This window comes from Balaenoptera physalus (genome assembly GCF_965194825.1).
Source record: "Balaenoptera physalus genome assembly, chromosome: 2".
NCBI classification, from domain to species: Eukaryota; Metazoa; Chordata; class Mammalia; order Artiodactyla; family Balaenopteridae; genus Balaenoptera; species Balaenoptera physalus.
The window spans coordinates 65,666,469-65,690,272 of record NC_138883.1 but is presented as its reverse complement, the minus strand read 5'-3'; the positions used below and the strand labels follow the sequence as shown (position 1 = coordinate 65,690,272).

Sequence of the window (23,804 nt, the reverse complement as noted above, 5' to 3'; positions counted from 1 at the left end):
AAGCATCAAGTTCTCCAGTAGTCCAACTTGCAGTTGGCAACCCCCGCGCTGCCTAGTGTACAGAAGACGGGCAGAGAGGGGTCCCGGCCCGGAGGGGAGGTTCTGCGCCCCCATTCCTGCACACGCGGGCTGGAGTCCAGGTTACAGGGAGCCGCGGGAGGCGCGAGCCTGCTTGGATGGTGGTTATTTCTCTAGAGAAAAGAGGGGAGAGAGCGCGCCTGTCTTACACTTCGAGTCGGAAGTGCGCGGTGTGTGTGTGCGTGTTTGTGTTGAGGGGGCGGGAAAGAAAGGCACCCTCCGCTGCCCGTCATCCCCTTGCACCGGCCAAGTCCTCTCTAAGCCTCCCGGTGCATCCTTCCTCCGCCACCCCCTCCCCTTCTTCCCTCAGCTGGGCTCGCGCAGCGCAGTCGGAGCAGCCAGTGAGAGCAACATCCTGGAAAGAGGGGGGAGCACCACCGCCCCCCAAAAGGGAAAAAAGGACCCACCCTGACACGTTTTGCTGTTTGCAAGTCCCTCGCACGCCCCCCCGCACCTCCTCCTTGCGCTTGCGGCCCCCCCACCCCCACCCCGCTGCGCGCACATCAAAGCGCCTCTCCGCCGCGCACAGTGGCCGCGGCTCACTAATGGGATTGCAGGCTAGTGCCTGGCTCCGCTGCTGCCGCCGCCGCTGCTCGCGCTGCTGCTGCTGCCGCCGCTGCCCGAGCCCCAGCCCGAGCCCCCGCCAGCCCGAGCCCAGAGCCGCCGCGCCCGGGGGCCGAAGCCGCGGCGATGATCCGAATCTTTCCGGATTTCAGCGTGCAGGTGACGGCCGCGGCAGCCGGCGGGGCGGCCGCGGGGGTGCCGGCCGGCGCGGGCATGGGGAGGGCCGGCGCCGCGGCCAACGGCACCCCGCAGAACGTCCAGGGCATCACCTCCTATCAGCAGCGGTGAGTAGTCCCGCCTGGGCTGGGATGGTGTCCCCCCGCTCCGGGGTGCTGGGGTGGGACTCACTTTGCCTCCTGTTTTATGCGTTACAACACACATGCACATCGCCAGGGCTCACTTTGCTTGCCCCTCGTTCTACAGATAAGACAGGAAAAAATAATTCACAATTCCGATTGAAAGGCACTCCAGTGTACTGGCGAAGTCATATCAACCTTTGCCTTCTGCCTGGCCCCAAATCTAGAGTCTGAGCCCCGCGTAGCCAAGGAGTTACAGCGAAGTCTGAGGCGCAGAACAAGGTGCTTTTGCAAAGTTTGGGATCCTCGTCCCTTTCAGCGGAATTTTCTCAATGCTTCTGCCGGGTGCGGACCCGCGCTGACTGGCGGCCAGGGGGGCAATTGATCACCTGAGGCTGATTGATCATTTGTTTCCAAACAGAATGGGAACAGTTTTCACGTGTAGCCGTACACTTGCAATTCTACATAATAGTGTTATCATGTCACCTGTTACTACAGGGAAATACAGCATGAAATCCGAGTCTCCTCGGCGCTGTTAAGTATTCATCTTATACGTATTATAATGCAAATGCGTAAGATTCAGAGATGCAAGTTAGGAAGCAAATTTTACAAAGTTAGGTTAGGTGGGAAGAAGGAAGTTTTAAAGTATTTATTGTTTGCATTTCCTCCAAACATTTATGGATTAAAATAAATATGGTTGTGACATTGAAATAGTAAACATTCTTTGATTCAGTTAGGAAAGAAAGGGGGAAAAAATTACCACCACCACCAACAGCCCTAGAACCCTGAAGTTTTTCCTTAAGGACAACTTGCGATGTTGCAAGATTTTATCAAAAATGTAATCCACAAAAATGTGCTGAGAAAAACTAACAATGTAGTATGAAAGGTAAGCTTCCCATTTGTGGGGCTCAGTTTTATAGAAGATGGGAGGAGAAAAAGAACACATGAAAGTGTGAAATTAAATATTTGTGTTTCCCAGATTGCATACGATTAAACATCTGAGAGCTTTGCCAATGGCATTTAACTTAAAATATACACAATGCATAATTCAAATAACAGCTCCTATTCTTACCTTGTATTTCAAACTTCATTGATTTGAGAACCTTTGATTTGAACCAACAGTGTTTAAACTGAAAAGGTTAAGATAATCTATCACTGCCATATTTTGTGCCTTCTAACCAGTGGCTCAGCAACCAGAGCAGGTTTTGCATAACACACTGAATGTTTTCCAAGTTGATGCCCAGTATTGCAGATATTCTGTAGAAGACTTCATTGTATGCTCTGAGTATTGTCAGAAGTTTAAAAAAAAAGAGTCTTGAAAATAAGTCAAAAAGAGGCTATTCCTTGTCAAAGAGATTTTTTATTTAAATTATTTTAGTCTTGTTTTACTTCAGTGATTACAAGAACCTTTAATACAAAAGATCTGGGACTCTTTCAAACATAAAGGACCAGGAAAGAATTAGATTTTTCCTTTTCATGGTTCAGGTATGGTTTTATGGTTTTTTTTTTTTTTTGGTCACTTATAAAACATTTAAATGACAATAGAATCCAGTGATCACTTTAGCTAGGAAGTGCAGGCAATAGTCACAATAGTGTGGTCTCTGAAGTAGTGAGTCAAGGGTCAGAAATGTCAGATGGCCTTTGGATGATTTCAGGGACCTCCAGGGAACTTCAACTAACCCTTAAGATATGAATTGGGCATAAGAGGTGGTCATGAAATTTCAGCCTTTATGTTTACTCTCTGAGTGTTGGTGTCTTTCATCATAAAGATCTTCCCAGGGCCAATTTCCCTGCAAGTCAGGAGCACGCAGGGGTAATCCTCCATGGTCCCGCACTCAAACGCCGAAAGCTGTACCGATGCTTCCACCTTCATCTTTGAATTTGGGCCACTTTATCAAGTCTGAATCCCACTGCAGTTCTAAAGACTAAAGCTTTAAAAATAATCAACTCTAAACTCTAGCCTTTGGGATGTATTTTTCCCTTCTTCTCTTTTCATGTTCTGTCATATTGACAGAAGAGAAGGTGCTAGCTGTGAAAAATGTAGCTCTTGGTTTCGTTACTCAGATATGATGACACCTGTTACTGCCTTTAATTTCAGTTAATTTGGGGACAGGGGAGCGAGTCATGTGGGGCAAGAGGATTATTGGCAGGGTCTGAGTCACAAGTCCCCTGTCCTCTGGAAGTTTATTGGGAATGTGGGCCACCTACTTGTTAGGCTGAAGGGGCTGTGAAGGGCAGACAGATTCCACCTCAAGACCTGGATCTGTCTGTTCGAGTGAATGGCGACATCATTTTCCCCCAAAAACTTTGTTTTTGCATTAACTTATTTTGGGGAGTCTAATGAGGGACTGACAGGGGTGGGGGGTTTTCAAGCAAAGAGTGGCCTGTTGGAAGAACACAAGCTTCTCTCATTTGTCATCTTTGGGTAGAAATGCCCTAAGCTGGCTGTCCTGGAGCCAAAACTTCCAGCAGACAACTTTTCCCCCTCCCTTCTAGCCCCTGTCTATCTTGTACTCAACACTCTCCACTTCATTTTTCAATCACTCTCATCTTCTCCTACCTGTAGAGTGTACTCCAAAGAGAACTCAAACACCATCATGCAGATTAAACACGTCTATCACGAAAAACACTTATATTTTCCAAGTTTCTAACTCTCAGCCCCAGTGTACTGGAATGGTAGAACTGAATGGGACCCCTTTGCAGGTCTATTTTTTTCTTAAGCTTAAAGTAAAATGCAAAGTCTCTCATAGGATTGATGTTTTCCGTCTGGCTCTTTCATTTATTCAAAGTGGGAATGCTTTAAGAGTCCTTTCTACTTTCCTGGGTGACACATGACCGACCCAAGTCTCTGCCTAAAAAGCTGCCCACACCCGGCAGAGCGGTTTAGTGGAGAAAACGCTCTGACCAGGGGCTACCCAGGCAATAGGATTCCAGCACTGGCCCTGCACTGAGTGGCCCTTTCCCTAGGCCTCGCTGAGCTGTAAAATAAGGAGGCAGATGGGCTGGATCCCCGAGGCCCGCAGTCCGGTCGGGTCCCAGGTCCTAGGAGCCAAGTCGAGAGAAGCGTTTTATCTAACTGCGTTTAAACTCCTGGGGATTCACTTGTGAACCCCGGGGTCTGCAGACTTGCATGTGCGTGAATAATGCAGCTGCTCCGGCTTTGCAACGCTGCTGAGAGCACCCGAGCCACAAGGTGCCTGTGCCGCCGCTGCACCCGCTCACGGGGCCCTCGGGGCCGCTCCGCCCGCACACCCCCACGCGCTGTCCGCGGAGGCGCGCCCCGGACGCCGTCCTGTGAAGCCCGCTCCCGTGGCCTCCCAGCTCCTCTCTCTGTTTCTTTCCTCCTGGCCGCGATACTCGAGAGAAGGGAAGTGTTCGAAACTGCAACTGAGTGGCGTTGTTGCGCCGGCAGCGGAGCTTCCCAGTCCCCGAACGCGAGAGAGAGCGAGAGAGACAGAGAGAGAGAGAGAGGGGGGGGGGGGAGAGAGACACGGAGGGAGAGAGAGGGAGAGAGATAGAGACATGGAGGGAGAGAGAAGGAGAGAGAGACACGGAGGGAGAGAGAGGGAGAGAGATAGAGACACGGAGGGAGAGAGAGAGAGACACGGAAGAAGAGAGAGAGAGAGGGAGAGAGAGAGAGACACGGAGGGAGAGAGACGGAGGGAGAGAGACGGAGGGAGAGAGGGAGAGAGAGAGAGAGAAAGGGGGGTGTGTGTCTGCGTGCGAGAGAGCGCTCTGGAGCAAAGCAGCTGGAAAATGCCCAGAAATACTTTCACAGCGGTCAAGCTGGGAACCCCCTGCGCGTCCTCCCCGTCCCCGCCCCTCCCGGCCTAGGTCCCCACCGCCCCCCGCCGGGAGGGTGTGTGCCCCACCTGCCACCGGGCCAGCTCTGGGTGGCGGTGGTGGGGTGACTGCGGGGGGTGTGGCGGCGCGCGAGGCGAGAACCCGGAGGCGGCGGGGCCCTGGGCCTGGCTGCCCGCGGGGCCGCGCGGCCGCCTCCCCCCCCCGCGCCGCCGCCTCCCCCTCCTCCTCCGCCGCCGCCGGTCGCCTGTCTCCGCGCTGGGCATGTCTCGGGAGCCGGAGCGGCCCGGGCCGCGGGGGCTCTGCGGCGCATGGACGGCGGCGGCGCCTGGAGAGCAGGGGGAGGAGAAGGCGCAAGCGGCGGAGGAGGCGGCGACCTGCGGCGAGAGGCACCGGCGGCGCGAGGGGACGGCCGGCCGCCGGCGAGGCTCCGGCCCCACTACTTTTCCGTAGCCTCCCCGCCTCAGCAGCACGGCCGCCGCCGCCGCCGCCGCCGCCGCCACGGCCAAGGCCACGGCCGCCGCCCGCCTGGCCGCAGCTGAGCGCCGCGCACGCCCGCACTCACTCCCGCCACCCCACGCACACGCACACCCCCCCCGCCCTCCCCACGCCCCCCGCCCCAGGAGAGGGGAGAGAGGCAAAAAGTAAGAGAGGAAAAAAAATAGCAGGAAGATGGCGCCCACCAAGCCCAGCTTTCAGCAGGATCCTTCCAGGCGAGAACGGTAACACTTTTCTGTTTATTGAACCTGCCGCCGGGGCGGCTGCTGCCGCCGCCGCCGCCGCCGCCGCCGCCTCCGCCGCCGCCGCCAAGGTGGCGGGGCCCGCTCCGCAGCCCGCCTCCTGGGCCGCGAGCCCGCGGGGACCTGGTCGGCGGGCTGGCGGCTCCGCGCTCGCTCGCGGTCCCCGCGCGCATTGTCCGCCCGCGGTGGCTGCGGCAGCGGCGGCGGCGCCAGGCTCTCCGAGCGGTCGCACCTCCTCGGCTCGGCGAATGGAGTGACTCGCTGACAGAAAAAAAAAAAAAAAAAAAGAATGGAAAAGCAAAAAAGAAAAGAAAAAGAAAGAGAAACAAACAGAAAAGAAGGGGCTGCTGTGTGACTGGGGGCAGCGGAGCGGGTGGGGGGGCCGGGGGATCCCCGGGGCCGCCGCAGGTCCCTTGGCAGCTGCTCTCTAGGAAGGAATGAGGCTGGGGAGGGGGAGGGAAGGCAGGCGAGAAGGGGGAGGAGGAGAAGAGAGGAGGAGGAGGAGGAGGAGGAGGAGGAGGAGGCCGGGGGCGGGGAGCGCGGAGCTCGCGCCAGGCCCGGACGGTGTCGCCGAGGGGCTGTCTCCGCGCGGAGCAGCTAGGCCGGGCCGGGCGGAGAGAGAGGCGCGCGGCCGCCGCCTCCCTGCCGCCCAGGCTGCGCCCCCAGCCTCGGCAACTTGTGGGTCTCCTGCTTTGCCCTCTGTTCTCCTCTCCTGCCCTCCTCTCCACTCCCTTGCCCCCCAGAGAAAATAAGGAAAAGAAAGAAGAAAACCCTCCAATCCAAATCAGCAAGCCAACAGCGAGATCCAAAATGTGCCAACAGTTGGAGCATCTCTGCCCCGTTAGTTACTGTTTGGAGATCTGTGTTTAAAAAAGTTCCTGGTGAGAATTGCCTATCCAGGCAAGGAGCTCAGCCGAGCATGTCTGTTTGAAGTTAGTTAAACCAAAGCCAAAGGGAAAGGGAGTTTGTATTCAAAATTTCCTTAACCGTCCTACGTGGATGGCATTGTTAGATTTCGGAGTAACTAAGCACCCCTCCGCCCCACGTGGTTTTCCCTCCTGCTGTCCACCCAGCCCACTTTGTTTGGAATCCTATTTGCTATTAATTGGCAGCGTTAATGACATTAATTGCATATAGCATATTGGTTTGAGCAAAGTGAATATCTCTCTCTGTCTCCGAGGAGAAAATGCTCAGTAGGAAGTATGAAATGTTACCCATTGAATCGTGAGGAAAACAAATGCGGTTAGATATATGCACCCCCTGTCCCTCCGCCCCCCCCCCCCCGCCCCCAAGCAGCGATGTTTACTTTCCTCACAGGCTTAAGTGAACTTGAAAAGAAGATGAGGGCAGTCCGCAGTAGCAAGACTTAATTATTATTACGTGGGCAGTTTTATTTTTGGTACAACATAGCATTTAACCTATAGTTTACATCAAGAGGCGGTAGGGAGATATTATTAAACAAGCTATTCCTTTAAAAAGCTTCAGTTGCACTGTTGCTGGTTTCCTCCATACAGTAGGGACCGCAGAATTGTCAGGATTAAGGAAATAATTTTAAGTAGGTACTTAAGTGACTCATTCTAAACTCTAGCTAATTTCTATATAAATCATGTACCTGAGAGTAAATCATACACAGTCCAGTTTTTAAAGATGTTAAAAGTGGGTAGCATTAACTATCTGACAACTCAAAGCTAAAACGAACATTCAGTCTTAGTGTTTTATGAGAATTCACATATTAAGTACTTTACTCTCGTAGGTAGAAAAAATATGTCTCAGAGCATCGTGCAAGGCTTTTAATAATTACTTCTTATTTAACATGGTGATGAATACTTTTTGAAATCAGAAGTTTGTAATTGATTTCCTCCGTTCTTTCCTTCCTCTTTGCCTCCTTCATCCCCAGTTCTGCTGGTAGTAAGTGTATTTACTGGGATGGCCCCAGTAATCTCTCTAGCAGAGGCCTATTTGTGTGCCATTTTGGGAATTTCTCTGAGATGGGAATCTTGAAGATAGAATTAATTTCTAGAGGAAACTTCATAGCCTGTGCATGAGCGCGTTCTTTATCACCTGTCTCCATTTGGCATTCGAAGAAGGTAAATCAAAGTGCGCGATTTGTTATTCCGCTCCACTTGAGAGCTGAACTAAATAACACTTGGTCTGAAATTCTGATTGAAGTTGTAGGAGGATATACTGTATTTAATTTAATGCCCTTTAATAGCATCTTCTTGTTCAGCTCGGATGCTGTCATTTTAAAGGTTGGATCTGAGAAGGTTTAACCTGTAGGGAGAGGGAGTAGTACTAAGGAGGGAGGGGCGGAAGGAGCGATATAGAGGAAAGGAAGGAAGGAGTTATAAAACTAAATGTTTTCAAACAGTAATAACCACAAACTTGGCCCGTTATCCAAACAGTTGTTTTATGCCCCGAGGGTTCATTTTGTTATTAGGGTTTTAAATGTTCTTAACACTTTAAGTGTAAACATTACACATGTTAGTTGATTTGGTTTTGTAATGAGAAATGGGAAGTCAGATGGTTGGTTCAGGAGGGGGTGTTTTTCATAGTTACTTGCTTCAGCTAAGTAGTCATTTTACCTTTATGTGCACTTTGTGCCTGAACTTGCTGGTTAGTAGTATGATTTCTCTGTAATGGTTGAACACAAATATGTTTATAAAGGATGGCTTTCTGTGGACATGCTTTAAGTGATCTCCTCCCTTTTACTTAAAAAATGGTTTCCAAATCATTGATTTCATAAAGGCATTCATGGACACTATTCTTTACTGCTTTTCAAATATACCAGTAATCAAAAACTTGAAAAAATATATCTTTTGAATTGTCTTATTGTTTATTTATGACATATCTGACCTGAGTTTAATAATACAGTACAAAAGTCATTTTCTTCTAATAATGTTTACAGAGTAAATTTTGGAAAGAGAAGCTTTTTCTTGATAATGTCTTACATTATTATTTAGTACTCCTTAAATTTCTCTGACTCATACACACAGAAGGTGTCTCTTTGGAGCCTGAAAGAACAAGTTGAAAACCTTGTGCATTTAAACAAAACAAAAACCAAAAACCGAAAAAAAACTCCAATAGGCTGCAAAATTATATAGCACTACCACAGAGTGTTTCCACTATGTGAATGTATAACCAAGAAAATTAGACAGACAGAAGTGTCAGGCATCCGATATGCCCATGCTGGTTTGCAAAGCATATTCCATTTGCACAGGGCTTTTGGTTTAAAAAGTAAAGGTGGTGGTGGAGACTTTTTTGGAGGTATTTCTTCCTACAGTGTAAGCTTAAACACAGAGTGATAAATGATGATGTGCGTTGTCTAACACTTGCTTATATATAAATAGCTCCACAAGATTGCTTAAATGATAATCGAAAATATGAAATAGGATGGACTTCATATCACAAGGCCAAGGGTCTACAAATGGAAAAACTGAAATAATGAAATATTTCCAAGGCAACAGACTGTCAACAAGAACTGTAATGCATGGGCATATCATAGAACCACCAGAGAGGATATTAGATTGTATAGCTCTGGAGCCAGGAGTTATAATGACCTTCATTACGTAGGACCCTCCCACATTACAACATCCTTTCGTATTTCCAATTTCTGATTTATAAATTGAGAGACACAAAGCTACTTCAAATCTGTAATATGCCAATTACTAGATTTGATTTGTTACAATGAGCAAACTCGAATCCAACATTATTTAATGCTTTTGGTTTAAAAAAAAAAAGTTACATGAGTTATTTTTTAGCACCTAGTGGTATTATGAGTAAAGTTTTAGTCCTTGTGTCTTTAAAATATTCTTAAAAATATGACTTATTTTTGACTAAAAGTTATGGGAAATTAATGTCTTGTTCAGCAATGAATAGGTAAGAATTATATTGCAATTATCTACAGATTGTAACAGCTTGATATTTTTGGCAATATGAAGTTTGAGTTTTCCCCAAAATTCTTCTGCACAATGGTTGCCCCTACCTACAATAGATCTATTTTATGGGAATGCCAGAGTTTCCATGAACCCTTCAACTCTTTTACTCTGGCCCAGTGGCATGTTAAAATTGCATCTGTTTGAAACCGGACCTGATGTCCAGGGTGCCCTGCTCTGTGGTGAGGTTTTCTATGATGGTGTATCTGTACTGTATATGCTTTTATAAAGCAGAACTTTTGGGGGAGGATTTAGGCAGTTTAGCTTTTATTTAGTTATTTTTTAAGCTGTTGAGCTTTAAATTTTGCGGGATATTTGCAGGGGATATGTCACAGAGATTTCTGAATCATTCCTGGTAATGTTTTTCTCTGTAAACTTCCTTAAGTGCTTTATTATTATTACTAATGACCCTTGGATAGTCCATTTTTCTTTTCCTGTTTTTTCCTGCAATTCTAGTGATCCTCTTTCCTATGCAGAATGCCACGCACTAAATTTAAAGAAAATTAAGCACACGTGAGAGCAGAGCTAGCCCCTCCCCTGTTACGTTTACATGGCTACTTTTTCTATATTATAGCGTTTCATCTCTTGAATTAACTTTTAAAAAATTCTGCATTGCCGTTGGCTTAGAATCTAACTTCAAGTGCTTTATCAACATTTCTTTAATTGCATGCAATGGGTAAGGCTGAAACCTAGTGTAAGGGTTAGTATGTTGAAAATTGTAGTTCATTTGATTAAATATTAATTTTAAAATTTAAATGCTTCCAAAGTTGCTCATAATGGAATATGTGAAACTTTAAATATTTAAATCTATACTATGATTAGCTAAGAACTTCCTGAATTTATGGGAAAATTCAGTTATGTTTGCTTTGCATTTAATGTTAGTATTTTCACAGTAAATAGTGCCTTTTTTTTTTTTTTTTTCCTCGTTGGGCAGTGTAATAAACCAACTGTAACTGAATGGTATATTTTACTGCGCTGGGCCCCATTAGTGTGAATAGGATGTTTGCACTAGTAAGTTTGATAGAACCGTACATAGAATAATTTGTAGTAATATTAATAATAGTACAGTGCATAAGCAGGACATGGCTTAGTAAGAGGAAGGTGACTGCTACTATATCTGAAATTACTAGGGCAGTGACAAGATTAAACAACACTTGAAGTTGTCTGTATACATGTCTAAAGCGTAATGTTTTGGTGAATTGGAATACTTGTGATCTCGTGTACAAATCATGAGAGGCAAGATGAAAATCGTACACTACTGTTGTCCAAACTGCTCGTGGGCCCCGACTATAATTATTGATTGGTTTGTTCATTCAGCTTTATTCATCCAACCTCTGCAGTGGACCATCATGACTTGTGCGGGGGATAGTGGTGAATAATACACCCTGTAAGAGCAGTTGCTCTAGTTACAGACTTGTCTTTATATTGGATATGTGAAATATTATCAAGGGCCAGAAAACACCCTTTTCTGGAAGAGTAGGAAGTACAGAATTCATACACCTATAAATAAGGCTCCTTATCTCCTTTGACTTCTGTTAGCTTAGTGTTCTGCGGGGACAGGTATTCAGCCTGTAAAATATTGTAAGTAATGACTATAAAATGATTAGAGGTTCTTGGGAGAAAGAAAGAAAAGATGCTATATGATGTAAATGAAATTATAGCAAAAAATTTTAAAGATCTTTGATGGGATTTTAAAATGAAAATAGATCACATATGATCATAATAAAGATTTATTGGACATTACATGTTTCAGGCCCTGTGTTAAATACTTCGTAGTAATTTTCTCATTGGTTTCCCCACTGCCCTACAAGGGAAGTGCTAATATCCACATTTATGGATGGAAAACAGAGGCTTATTGTTCCCAAAGAAGGTGGTAGAGTTAGAGATTGAAATCAGGTTTGTCTCTAGAAATGTACTTAACTGCAGTGTGGAGGGGCCTACATTTTTGGATTTTCTAGAGTCGGGGATTTCTGAGCCGATGCCAGAAAGTTCCTATGGCAGAACGACTGTGTGTGCTGTGAGTAGTGAACTAGATCTCTGCTTCTTGGTCCTTCCTCAGATGTTTGGAGAAGTTCAGAAATGCCGTGTTTATAAAGTTAGAGGAAGAATCAAGAAATTATTCTCACTCTACCTTTTAACATTCCGGTAGTTTTGTGGGCAAGCTCCACAGCTGTCTATACTTTGGGGCAGATATTTTACTGAATGGTTTCAGAAGAATCAGTTTGCCATGTACATAGGCCTCTTTGGTCTTAGACTGAAGTATTCAGTGACCTCTTCCGCTCGTGTTATTCTTGCCTCAGAGTGTGCCACAGTTTAATCTAAAGATTACAGTTGAGATGTTTTTATTTTGGGATAGTTTTGCCACTGAATGGGTAGAAACAACCTCATAGGCTTTCTGAATAACACACTCTAGTTCCTGTATTTCTGGATGTTGTCTTCTGAGATATATAAGGACTCTTGTATATCTCAAAAGTTGGCCTCTTGCCAAATTATCTGGCATTATAATAATGACAGCAAGCATTTATATAGCACTGTGTACCAGGTACTGTTCTAAGGGCTTTACGTATATTAATTAACTCATTTAATTAAAAACATGTTAAAAATGGACCACAATAAATACACAAGTGATAAGTTATCCTTATTGAGTTCCCCCCACCCTCCTCCCAGACGCTCACACACTTGCCGCATCTTCAAGAAGGGAAAGTCTTGGTAACATTTTAATTCCTCTAATGCCAGGGATCACAGGGGTTGGTCTGGTGTGTAACAGTTCTTTGACAAAAGCTATACTTTAGGAAACTTTGTAGCATCTGACTCTATCACTGCTCATTGTAGAATGTATGCTAGATTTGAGGTAATACACAAGCATGCCACATTTATCTTCCCGTTTTTAGATCTAATACTGTCAACCAAATAGCTTCCTTTAAAAAAAAAAAATGTATAGTAGGAATTTCAGGGCTTGAAAGGGCTAGATAAGCAGCGCTTGAGTATTTGTGGTTGAAAGCTGAGTATTTTGCTTGTGTAACTTAATTAAATATTCACTTTTACATTCAGAAAATTTCTTGTTTACATAAAGAATAGGTTGCCTTGTGAAATGTTGGAAAGGGCTCATTTAGAGAGATGTTTTGCTAAAATATGCACGATAAAAAGCAACAGTCAATAGGAAGTATAAGTGAAAAATAGGCTACAAAATTTCAAACAGCATTCAGATCATCTTAAAAGAAATTATATCTGATTACAGTATTTTATTATCATCAGTATGCTAATGCAGAATTAAAGAGCTCTGACTTGGGTACTGAGGTTATATATAACATTAAAACTTAAATATTTATCACATATTTTGGAAAGTAGTGCCACATAGCATTTTAAGACCATTTTATGGAATCACAGGTCATTTCAGTAATATCTGATTACTTCTGATAGACTGGGGCTTTCTTCATTTGTAAGATTTATTTTAAAAATTTTATTATAAAGAAAAGTGTAATATTGGGTTAAGGGTCATCTTTAGTGAATATAGCTGAAATCAGTTATCCTCCCCCCCCACCCAACTATGACTTCCTTTCTGCTATTGTAACACTGCAGAAAAGGGTACTAGTTCTGAACTTCATTCAGAAGCACTTTACTCATAAAGACTGCAGTATTTTGGTAGGAGCAAGTGGAATGATTGAAACTGTTTGCAGAACCTCTCTTTCTGGTCCTAGAAAAAGGAGATATCAATAATAAGGATATTTTAGTAGCTAATATGTATTGCACTGATTGAGGGAGCATTTTTCCCTACAAAAATAATTCATTCCTGAAAATCTATTTCTTAAAAACATATCCATTCTATTCATATATATGAATGGGATGATTTTTATTTATTGTAGGAGATTTCTTTATGTTGTATACATGATTTATATATAAGCCATACATATATGTATATATAGTCTTTACAGTGTAACATATATAAAACATAAACCAGATATACCATGTATGTATAGATCTACCTGAAATGGGAAAATGTTACAAAGGTATCTTGAACATATTATAAATGTCTTACTTTAGATCAAGTTAAATTTAAATATATGCAGCGGATTGGTGACTTTTTTGTTTTCCTAATGCTTTAAGGAAAAGTAGGCTCATCATTTTTTTTTTGCACATTTTTATTGTTCTGTGTAAATGTAATTTGTTAATCCTGTGAAATTTGTCATAGATAAATTTGCTTGGATTATCTTGTCACCACCGTATCTGCATTCTTTTGTTCATTGCTTATTCATAATTTAACAGTCTGGCAGTGAGCCTTTTTGGGATGCTCACAAAAGATATATGACCTCTACCAGCTGCTGCTATAACCTGCAGAATGCACAGCAAGACATTAGAAACGTGAGGATTCCTCTACTGATTAAAGTGCTCTTCATTTAAACAGTCTGTTCATAAGAATCTCAGGAATCTCTTGCTACCAGCAGTTTTGATTTTTCTTCTTCCTAACAAAATTAGTTCTAACAATTGAATCCTCATTTGGTATGAATTTTTCAGATTATCCAAAGGAAGTTAGTTCCTTGAATGCTGTTTCTTCTTTATAGCTAAATACTTAAATGTTTTGTATTTGGGGGTATTAAAGTTATTCAGAAATGGTTTTATTGGACAAGAAAAAATGGAGAGTGGAGTAAATATCTCACATCCTAACCTTAGAAGAAATGGTTGGATTAATCCTACTTGAATCCAAGCACTTTACAGTTTATACTGTAAACATCCCATATTATGTAGTATGTAGCAGACATTAAAAATAGAATATAACTTGAAGTGTAACCACATCTTTAGGTTTTCATTATTCTGAATTAGTTTAACATATGAATTTATTCTCATCAACTCCCCCCCCCCCTACCCCCCAACTCTCTCAAGAAATCAGCAGATCAGTTTATGAGTAATGGCTAGTTTTGCCTCTCTTCTGTGCAGGCATATGATTACAGTTCAAAATAATTCATTGCTAATCCATGCAGTATTGGTTCATCTCCATCACTCTGTTCTGTGATTAGAGCCTCAGGCCTGCTGCCTTGCTTTCTGCCCTGATTTTCTTTAACTGCAACCCTTGTTTTAATATAGTTCTGTAGTCACCACTCTCCTACTCTCCCCTCTCCATTCCTCATATATATCGATTGCAGTAGATTAATATTTATTTGAAGCTATTTTTCAGACTTTGTGAAAAATGTATTCATTTCTTACTGTGAATCTTCACCTAAAGGGAAAATGGAGAGGGAAGATGTAGGACTCAGGTATGCAACTCTTCTTATAGAGTAAAGCTATTGCTTTTACCAATCTTCTTTCTCTGCTTTGGTCAATGTTTGTTGTTTATACACAAATCAGGAAGTTGAGTTTCCTTGAAAAAAATTTTAGGCAGATTAAGCTACAATGTTGACAGTTTATCTCTAGTTTGTAACAGTTCTAAAACGGCTTTCTGTATTTTGGAAGTACATACTGCAGTCAGTACAGTCACCACAATATACATTGATCAGCTTGCATTTTCAGGCAGGGACACAAAGCTATCATTTTCCTTAACATCAAAATTTGCCAATTTTACCAGAAGGTCATCTAACAGATTTTTAAAAGACTTTGTTTCAGATCTTAGTAGTCCTGTGTTCCTTTTAATAATTACTTTCGTCTCATTGTAGCTGTGTGTTTGAAAGTGTAGGTCAATGAGGATGATTGCATTCAGAATTTCATGATCTGTGTAGTGGAACAAATTGAAAGCAAAGCCTGTATCAATCACTGTGAAGGGAGGGTTAATTGTTACCGCTTCTCAAGCCTCTGGACAGATAAACCAGTAATGAAATACTTATTGCTCTGATATGTGAATGCTAAAGGATGAAACAATGGAAACAGAAGCAGTCTTCAGAGATAACCAAAAAGGCAAAGAAAAAAAGAATAAACTGGATGAAAGTATAGAACTGTGTACTGCATTAACTCTCTTAAAAGTAATATTGTTTTTAGCCTCCTACCCATCTTTTTTTCTGGCAGGTTAGGGCAGTATCATATATCAGGTTGCTAAAGCCAAATAAGAATATAAATGGAAAACTCTCTTTGTGTAAAAAAAAAAAAAAGTGTAGTTCTATGCTTTATATGAATTCCGTATATTTTATAAAAATAATGTTTGAATTACTATTTAAGGTTTTCTGTTTTTAAAAATTAGTGATGCTACATATGTTACATATGTTAAATATTATACATGTATAAATGGGTTAAATTCTAAAAAGGATTGTTTTATCTTTGAAGAGATTTTGGAATTATCGGTCCATTATAGACCAAAGCATAGAGGAAATTGTAAAATACATAAAGAAATAGTAAAATAAGAAGTACTGTTGCCAAGAAATCATGAGATAAGAGTAAACACATTTAACCATTTCTTCCATATGAACTTAACATTTAAACATCTGTTGGTTACTTATATGTTGAAATATATGCAAAAATATTTAGCCAAATTGAAGTCTTAGGCCCATGACAATCATCTCAACACAGTGGGTAGTTCTGAAAATTAATGAGAATGATAATACTGTAAAGACTGTTCCAGAGTTTGCCCAAATTCATTATCTAAGACTCTTGTTAAGAACATCTCAAAGAATTTTAACCAGGAAAATATATTAATGGTTCAAAAGCATTTTCAAAACCCTGAATTATAAAAGTATAATGGAATTATATATGCAAGAGTTATAGTTAGCAACAGAGATAGCAGAAGGTATTATGAAGGCATATTTTTCCATAACCTGTACTGCTCTTGCACATGGTTTCATCCAAGGGTTTAATCTCATACATTATTTTTTTGTTTTTAGGACAAGGAATTGGGATCATTTAAAAAATGAAATGGGGGAATTCCCTGGTGGTCCAATGGTTGGGACTCTGCAATTTCTCTGCCGAGGGCCCAGGTTCCATCCCTGGTCAGGGAGCTACGAACTCACAAGCCACGTGGATGGCCAAAATAAAAAAATATAAAATGTTTTTTTCCCCCATTAATGTAGGGAAGCCTATAGCTATAAAAAGTTAAATATATCTTTTAGTAGTCACTTCATATTTGGTACAAACAACTACTAACAAGATAGAACATTCTTAGCAAAAAGAAGGAACTGTCTTACACCTTTGTATTTATCTTCAGAAGGTTAAGAATTTCCCAAGGCCCGTTTCTGCATAGTATTGATGTGGCTGCAGAGCAACTTAAACAAATGGTTTGGGGCATAACACTTTCTATGACAGTAGCACCGTCCCCTAGCTAATGTGGTTTTGTATATTGTAAAAGATAACTATAATAAGAATGCTATAACATCCCTGGATCAGGATATTTAAACTGCTATTCAAATATGCTAGGACATAAGTCAGTAGAGAGCCCTAAAAGTCAAGCTGTGCAAAGGGCTGTCAGTTTCTATGTACAATAAAGGGCAGGCAAAAAGCAGGAAGAGTTCCATTACTCAATAATAAATGTGTTCTTAAGACAGGAGCCCATGTATATATCGAGATTGTCATGGCAATACATTATGAATTACCATTGGCTACTTTTGCTTGTTGGGTTCTAGTAGAACAGCAGGTAATGGCCTAAGTCCTGGTCACCAGTGTCAGTCTTTCATTATATTTGTAGGAAGTTGTACTTTACATAGGTCCTTTAACCGTTTACAGCCTCAGTTTCTTTATTTGTATATTGAGTTGCTAACATTTCCTTCCAGCTACAAAATTATGTGACTACATGATTTGAATTGCATGACTATATGATACAAAGTAACGCGCTGAAGTATTTGTGGATATTTTTTCTGATGGTATTAACATTTACATATATTCTTTATTTATAAAACTATTAAATAAAGTTTTTAGATCAAATGTGATGCTTGTCAAGCAGGTTTCAATCAATAAAATATAGGATACCTAAGTATTTTTCTTCTATGAAAACATCTTTGACAGGAAGCTTCTTATTGCAGGAATGTCCAGAGGGACATTGCAGAGGAAGCAATAGGCTGTATTAAGTTATATTTTAAAGTGACATATTATGCACATGACTCAATGTAACACTGAAGAAAAACACAAAAAGTGTTCAGTGATAAATACATTTGTTGGTTAAATTCAATCAAGACAGTAGAACAACTCTGGAAATATTTGAAAACCAGATGATATACCATAAAGAAGGAAGTTAATGTAATATTTGATGGCCAGGTGAGTGCTTAGGGGAATAACTAATCTCTGAAAATTTTGTGTGTTCCTAAAACATTTATAAAAGAATAAATTTCTGTAGTGAGATATATGCCCAAACTACAACAATTATTTATTTCTTTTTAACCTTGTTTTTCAAAGGAGCTTTCTTCTAATTCCTCTCCCTTACTTGTAAAGTTGAACTGATTTAGTGTTTGTAGTGTAGACAGATTTAAATATTTATGACTGGATAAGATTTCTTGCTTCTCATAGGCTAATGACTTTTAAAATAGATATATCGTCACTTATTTATTGTTTTCTTTGATAAATATTAATAGATACTGCAAGGAGGTAATTAACTTTTTTTCCTAATTTCTATATATATGCAGATTATCTAAATCTGTATTCTATATATTATCTGTAGATTAAGAGTATTTTATCCCCTAAACCTATTTTATGCTTAATTGTCAGTGATTATTTTGATCAGTGGTGTTAAATTTTTTCCCTAAAAACACTCTATTCCTCAAAAGGTAATTTTCCATTTTTTACTGTGAAAACACTTAGGAAAAGAAAAAAGCATGGTATGGTGTAGACTGGACTTCTGTAACTCCTATCTCTCCCTTTCACTCATCAAAACCCTTTTTTCAAAGCTGATTTTGGCTAGCTGTTAGGAGATAATCTGAATAGAACAATTGATAGTTAGGAATAAAGCTTATTTTCATTTTTAAAATGAACCAATAATAATAAACAAAATTTTAATTAATAGAACACAGAGAATCTTTAGTGTGTTCTTGCCTGTCTCTCCATATCACGTGTATATACCCCTTCCCAAGAGATACATCAGTCAACACTTTGAAATACCTCTTCCGAACATTTAACATCTCATTGTGACATTGTTTTAGAAATAACGTGTTAATTTTCTCACATTATTGAGTGTAAAAATGGATAAATGTCATGAGCTGGGTTAAATACATGTATTGTACATATTTTCCTTGGTAACCATTTTCTTTTTCTGTCTAGTTAAAAGTCTCTCACTGTGGTAAAGAGCTAGCACCAAGAGAAGAGATTTAGAATTGGGTGGTATGTTGTGACACCAAGGTTGGAAGTGTCCACTCAGTGCTGAAATAGAATTTAAATGTGGAATTTATAGATGGCTGTAGTGTTCTTTGTAGAAAGGAGTCTGCAGCAGATGTTTAGATTTGGGTTGAACCAAACCACAATAGGCTTAGCAAGATCCATCCCATTCCCACTTCTTCTGAAGTTCATTTACCAAGTCTTGTTCCAAGGGCAAACATTACCATCTAGCTATATTTTGCTGTTATTCGCTTGTTAGCAGCATTTGCTCTATACATGGTCAAAAAGACTTTTGATAGGCCCTGATTGAGTGTGGCCTCTCCTAACTTAAGCAGGAATCTTTAACCCATGGTCCATGTTATAGCAGTAGGTGAATGGGCTTCAGAGGATCCAAGAATCTCCTGAAATGGCATATTCATACATTTTCATCAGTTACACACGGGAGTATATTTTCCCTGAAAACCTGTCTCAAGAATTTTGAAGAGTCTGAGACTTTACCCTACTTGCAAGCTAATGGCCTGCTACAGTTTAATGGATGCTGGTAGAAGATGCAAAACCCCTGATTCAGAGATGAAGAAAAGTTTAATACAGCATTAGCAATAGCCAGGGTATCAGCATCTAGTTCTCTGAGCTCCAGTTCCTACAGGATGATACAAAGAAGACTAGATAATACCTGCACATGCAGTAGCTTGGGTTATAAGAAGAACTCCGATCTTAGGGAACCTAAACCTTTTAGAGATGTCTCCCCTTCCTTGTGAAGGGAGAAATGCTAGCTCTATCCTCCAAGACTGTTCTCCATACAAACAAACATTAATAGATAGTTTGGAGCAAAGGACGGTTAGTACCTTGCCTGCAAGATGCGCAGAAAATGCAAGAAAACTCATGGAGACTTGTCTCTCAACAATATGAATCACTGTTATGGGGATTTTTATAGAAGGGATGAGAGGATCTAGTGCTGAAATAGTCCTATAGTTTAGAGATCCTTTGAGCTTAATGCAAAACGAAGTCAATGATTTGGAAAGAAAATGACCAAGGTTCCAAATATGTAATCTTTCCAAAATTGCATATGATGCAGTATCTGAAGCTTATGTAGGTTTAGTTGATTCGGTAGTGGATGGATCCTTACGATGTTAATACATTCACATTCTCATGACATATTATATCACAGTAGATATCTGTCCTATTTTGTAGGCATGCTCTCTTCCTGGTTTGCTCTATTTATCCGTAAATTTTAACTTGCTGAGAGTTCACGTCGTGCCTTTGCATTATATCGTTTAAGTTTCTCCGTCACACAATAAGATAGGCTTTGCCAATATCTCCAATTTATAGATAAGGTCACAGTTAGTGAGGATTTGAAACTGGGCTCAAACCTTAGTTTGTGTTGACTTAGTATATGGTAGAGATGACATCCTTTTACCATACTAGCTTCCTTCTGACTCTTGTGGATTTATTTTCTGTTTTCAATCTTTATTCTGGGGCTTCTCCATTTTCTCACATCACCTTCCTTCATCATAATGTTCTTCGCTTTTCTATACCACCCCACATGGATCCAACTGATGATATAGGTCCCATCTTATATATTGCCTTTAATACATTCCATTGACTTGTAGGTATTGAGTCTTTTTGCATCCCCAAATTAGACTAGATCATAACCTTTCTTATCTTCTGATTTCATGGTACCTATCTCTGTAAAGCTAATGATTACAATTGCAACATACACAGATCAGCCAAAAGTTTGCAGATCATACCTAGCATTATGCTAAGGTATTACATTAAAGATTCTTATGAGAAGATTATGGTCTTGTTTAGCAAGTTATAATCTGTAGTTCTATTTCCTGCATGGTTTTTATAACATTCAAATGTGAATAGGTTTACATTTTGTGAGTTATGGTGGCATGGGTCATAATATATTCCTGTCTTTTGCATAGCAGGGCACTTTTCTATATACCATAATTTGTTGATGTATCTCACTTAAAAACCTTGCTTAAAATAACCTGTGGCTTCTAGTTAATTCAGATCCAGCTATAAATTAGGAGTTTACCTCCAATCAGTGCCCAATGACTTGGCACTTCGCTTTCTCCCTTTCTAGTGTTTTTTAAACATCTTTATTGGAGTATAATTGCTTTACAATGGTGTGTTAGTTTCTGCTTTATAACAAAGTGAATCAGCTAAACATATACATATATCCCCATATGTCCTCCCTCTTGTGTCTCCCTCCCACCCTCCCTATCCCACCCCTCTAGGTGGTCACAGAGCACCAAGCTGATCTCCCTGTGCTATGCGGCTGTTTCCCACTAGCTATCTGTTTTACATTTGGTAGTGTAGATATGTCCATGCCACTCTCTCACTTCGTCCCAGCTTACGCTTCCCCGTCCCCGTGTCCTCAAGTCCATTCTCTACGTCTGTGTCTTTATTCCTGTCCTGCCCCTAGGTTCTTCAGAACCATTTTTTTTCTAGATTCCATATATATGTGTTAGCATACGGTATTTGTTTTTCTCTTTGACTTACTTCACTCTGTATGACAGACTCTAGGTCCATCCACCTCACTACAAATAACTCAATTTTGTTTTTTTTATGGCTGAGTAATATTCCATTGTGTATATGTGCCACATCTTCTTTATCCATATAAATGCCAATCAAATATCTGGAGATCATGCTAAAATATCAAGCTGGAAGGTGCTCTTGAGGACGTGACAGTGGGACATAGAGATTGTCTACCTGTTGGCAAGCAAATCATAATTCATCATCAGAATCTATTGTTAAACTTCTAAGTGTTCATAACCAGAATAGAGTACTGTTAACCAAAATAATGGATGATAAAGAAATAAGTTATAGTTTCTTCTGTACTTGTCTTTCTATGTAGATTGTGACCTCTTTGGAAGGGAAGAAATTACTCTCCTTCATTTTGCATGCCCAGTGGTGAAACACGTTCCTGGAACAGAGCTAGGGAATGAAGTAATGAATGAATTTCAGTTCTAATTATGCCTATTTCGTATTTGTGTTTCATTCCCAAAATCCTCCTTATCTGTCAGAAATCTACAAACACCCTTTGCATACCGCATGACCACTGATCTAAAAAAGAAATTATTAGGGAAAATTAAACATTTTATAATTATAAAAATTTTACCAATGCTTAGAAATTTCTAGTGCATTCTGGGTTTCAGAGCTGAATTATTTACATTATCTGTTCTAGATTCCCTGAAGAGTATACCCCTGTAACTCTATAGAGAAGAGTCTTAGGTTCAAGATGTGTCAGGACTCTCTATTAAGCAGAGGACCAAGAAAATCAATTAGAACCAAATATGCCATTGATAGTTTCTTTACCTCCAAATGATAGCACCAAATGGATGAACTCTGAAGCAATGGAATATTTCCAATTAGAATCATATTAAACCTATTTGATAGTCAATTATAGTTCTATAAAATTTGAATTTCATTAATTCTGTATTTCACAAAATTGTACCTATAATAATTTAAGTTGATTAGACTAAAATTAAAAAAATTCAATCATGTAAAATAGAACAGATTACAGAGAGCTGACATTTTTCCAGGCATCTCTTCTCTAGTAGCACAGTTCATCCATCACATGGCCATGTGTACATAGTACCTATAACAAAAATCTTTGCACAGAAAATCACATATAGGGATACAGTGGAGAAACCATGATTAATTTAGCTTTTTACCATGATTGATTAATAGTGGTGAAGCTTGTTACTTTCATTCAAACCAGTAGAGGGATAAAATTTGATAAACTTGCTTGAACTTAATATATATAAAGAAATGAAATAATTAATGACTCTAGGGAAAGAATGGATCAGTAGTTCAAATATACTTATTCCTTTCTCTCTTTACTCTGAATGTTGCTCACTTTCTCCAAAGTTTATTATCTGTAGTCACTAAATTTTGTCTTCAGTGCTTATCAGGCATATTCAGATATATTGATGTATATCTTGAGTAATTTTAGGAATAAAATTTAGCTAGAAATTTATTAATGTATGCATAAAGAAGCACATCTAATTCCCTGGAACCAAAATAACATCTGATACCTTGATGTATACACCTAAATATGTCCACACACACACACACCCACACATGATACACATGGCAACAGAGCTCTGCCCTATGACACAGTTAGAAATTCTATTCAGTGTTAATCATGAAAACTCAATCTAATGGGCAAAAGCTTTCTATTTGCCCAATGAGAGCACTGAGTTCCAGAAACAAATATAACCATGCATGGTTATTTGGTCTGGTGCCCCAGTGTGATGATGATTTGATTTATTTTGTCTAGATCTACTCTGGCTTCCCAACTCCAGATAAAAGTGGTCTTCTGTATCCAATATCTATTTAGAAAGATTGCTCTCTTTCTGAAAAACACAGACCATCTCTAGACTCTGCTTTTCCACCTGGAAAATTTGAGCAACTACACATATGTCTTACAGTTTTAATAATATGTTAACAATTACTGCTTATTGCATTACTATTTTGTGTCACAGTGATAAGCTCTTTAGCACATTATCTTAACTTTCTCAGCATTTGAATTTGTTAATTTGTAACTCATTTTTGATATCTTTAAGTGTTGCTCATTATAAGCATTTATTTTCTATTCCAGGCACTTATTTTACATGTGCGTCGTCTCTTAGAAATTATGAAAGCCGCAAAAGTTTTGGTTTGGTTGACTGAGTCACTCTGTTATCCTTCTGTCTCTCACTTTGGAGAATGTATGCTGCTTAATCTCGAATTTGGTGGTGAAATCAAAGGAAGCATTATAAGCTGATGGAAGTTCTCATTTTCTCTTAGTTTTATAGGTTAGGACATTTTGTAGCCAAATGTAGAAACTCTCGCTTTTGAATCGTTGCTGTTATACTCCCTGCTTCCCACCCCAACTCAGTACAGGGAAGCTTCAGTGTAGCTTTCACATTTGACCACTCTTTCTACGCTCCTTTATCTCAGACTCACTCAGCGTTTCCTTAAATATACTTCATCAATTCCCTTAAAGTCGGACCTTTCCAGTTGCCACCTAAAGGTTTGTTTTTCTTTTTGAAAAAACCTGTGACCCCTATTCTCTACTTTGATTTTTTTCTTGTCTTCTTATGAATTCTTTAAAATGAAAGCTCTCCTCTCCCCAAATAACTGAATGCTTCCAGAAGTGTTAATACCCTCTTTCTCACCCCATGAAC

General features: G+C 40.6%; 1 protein-coding gene across 12 annotated transcripts in view; it reads left to right on the top strand.

Annotated features, from left to right (window-relative positions):
- The first annotated feature begins 201 nt into the window (after positions 1 to 201).
- The window catches only part of NPAS3 (neuronal PAS domain protein 3), an 858,029-nt gene continuing 834,426 nt past the window's right edge, over positions 202 to 23,804 (top strand). For 6 of the 12 annotated variants that reach the window (XM_082452092.1, XM_082452090.1, XM_082452091.1 and 3 more), the window contains exon 1: positions 202 to 926. In XM_082452092.1, coding sequence (XP_082308218.1) covers positions 769 to 926 — 158 coding nt within the window. In that variant the 5' untranslated portion in view covers positions 202 to 768. Of the gene's footprint in view, positions 927 to 5,329; positions 5,462 to 23,804 lie in introns of those variants that run through there. The other 6 variants (XM_082452086.1, XM_082452087.1, XM_082452085.1 and 3 more) reach the window with 2 other exon arrangements.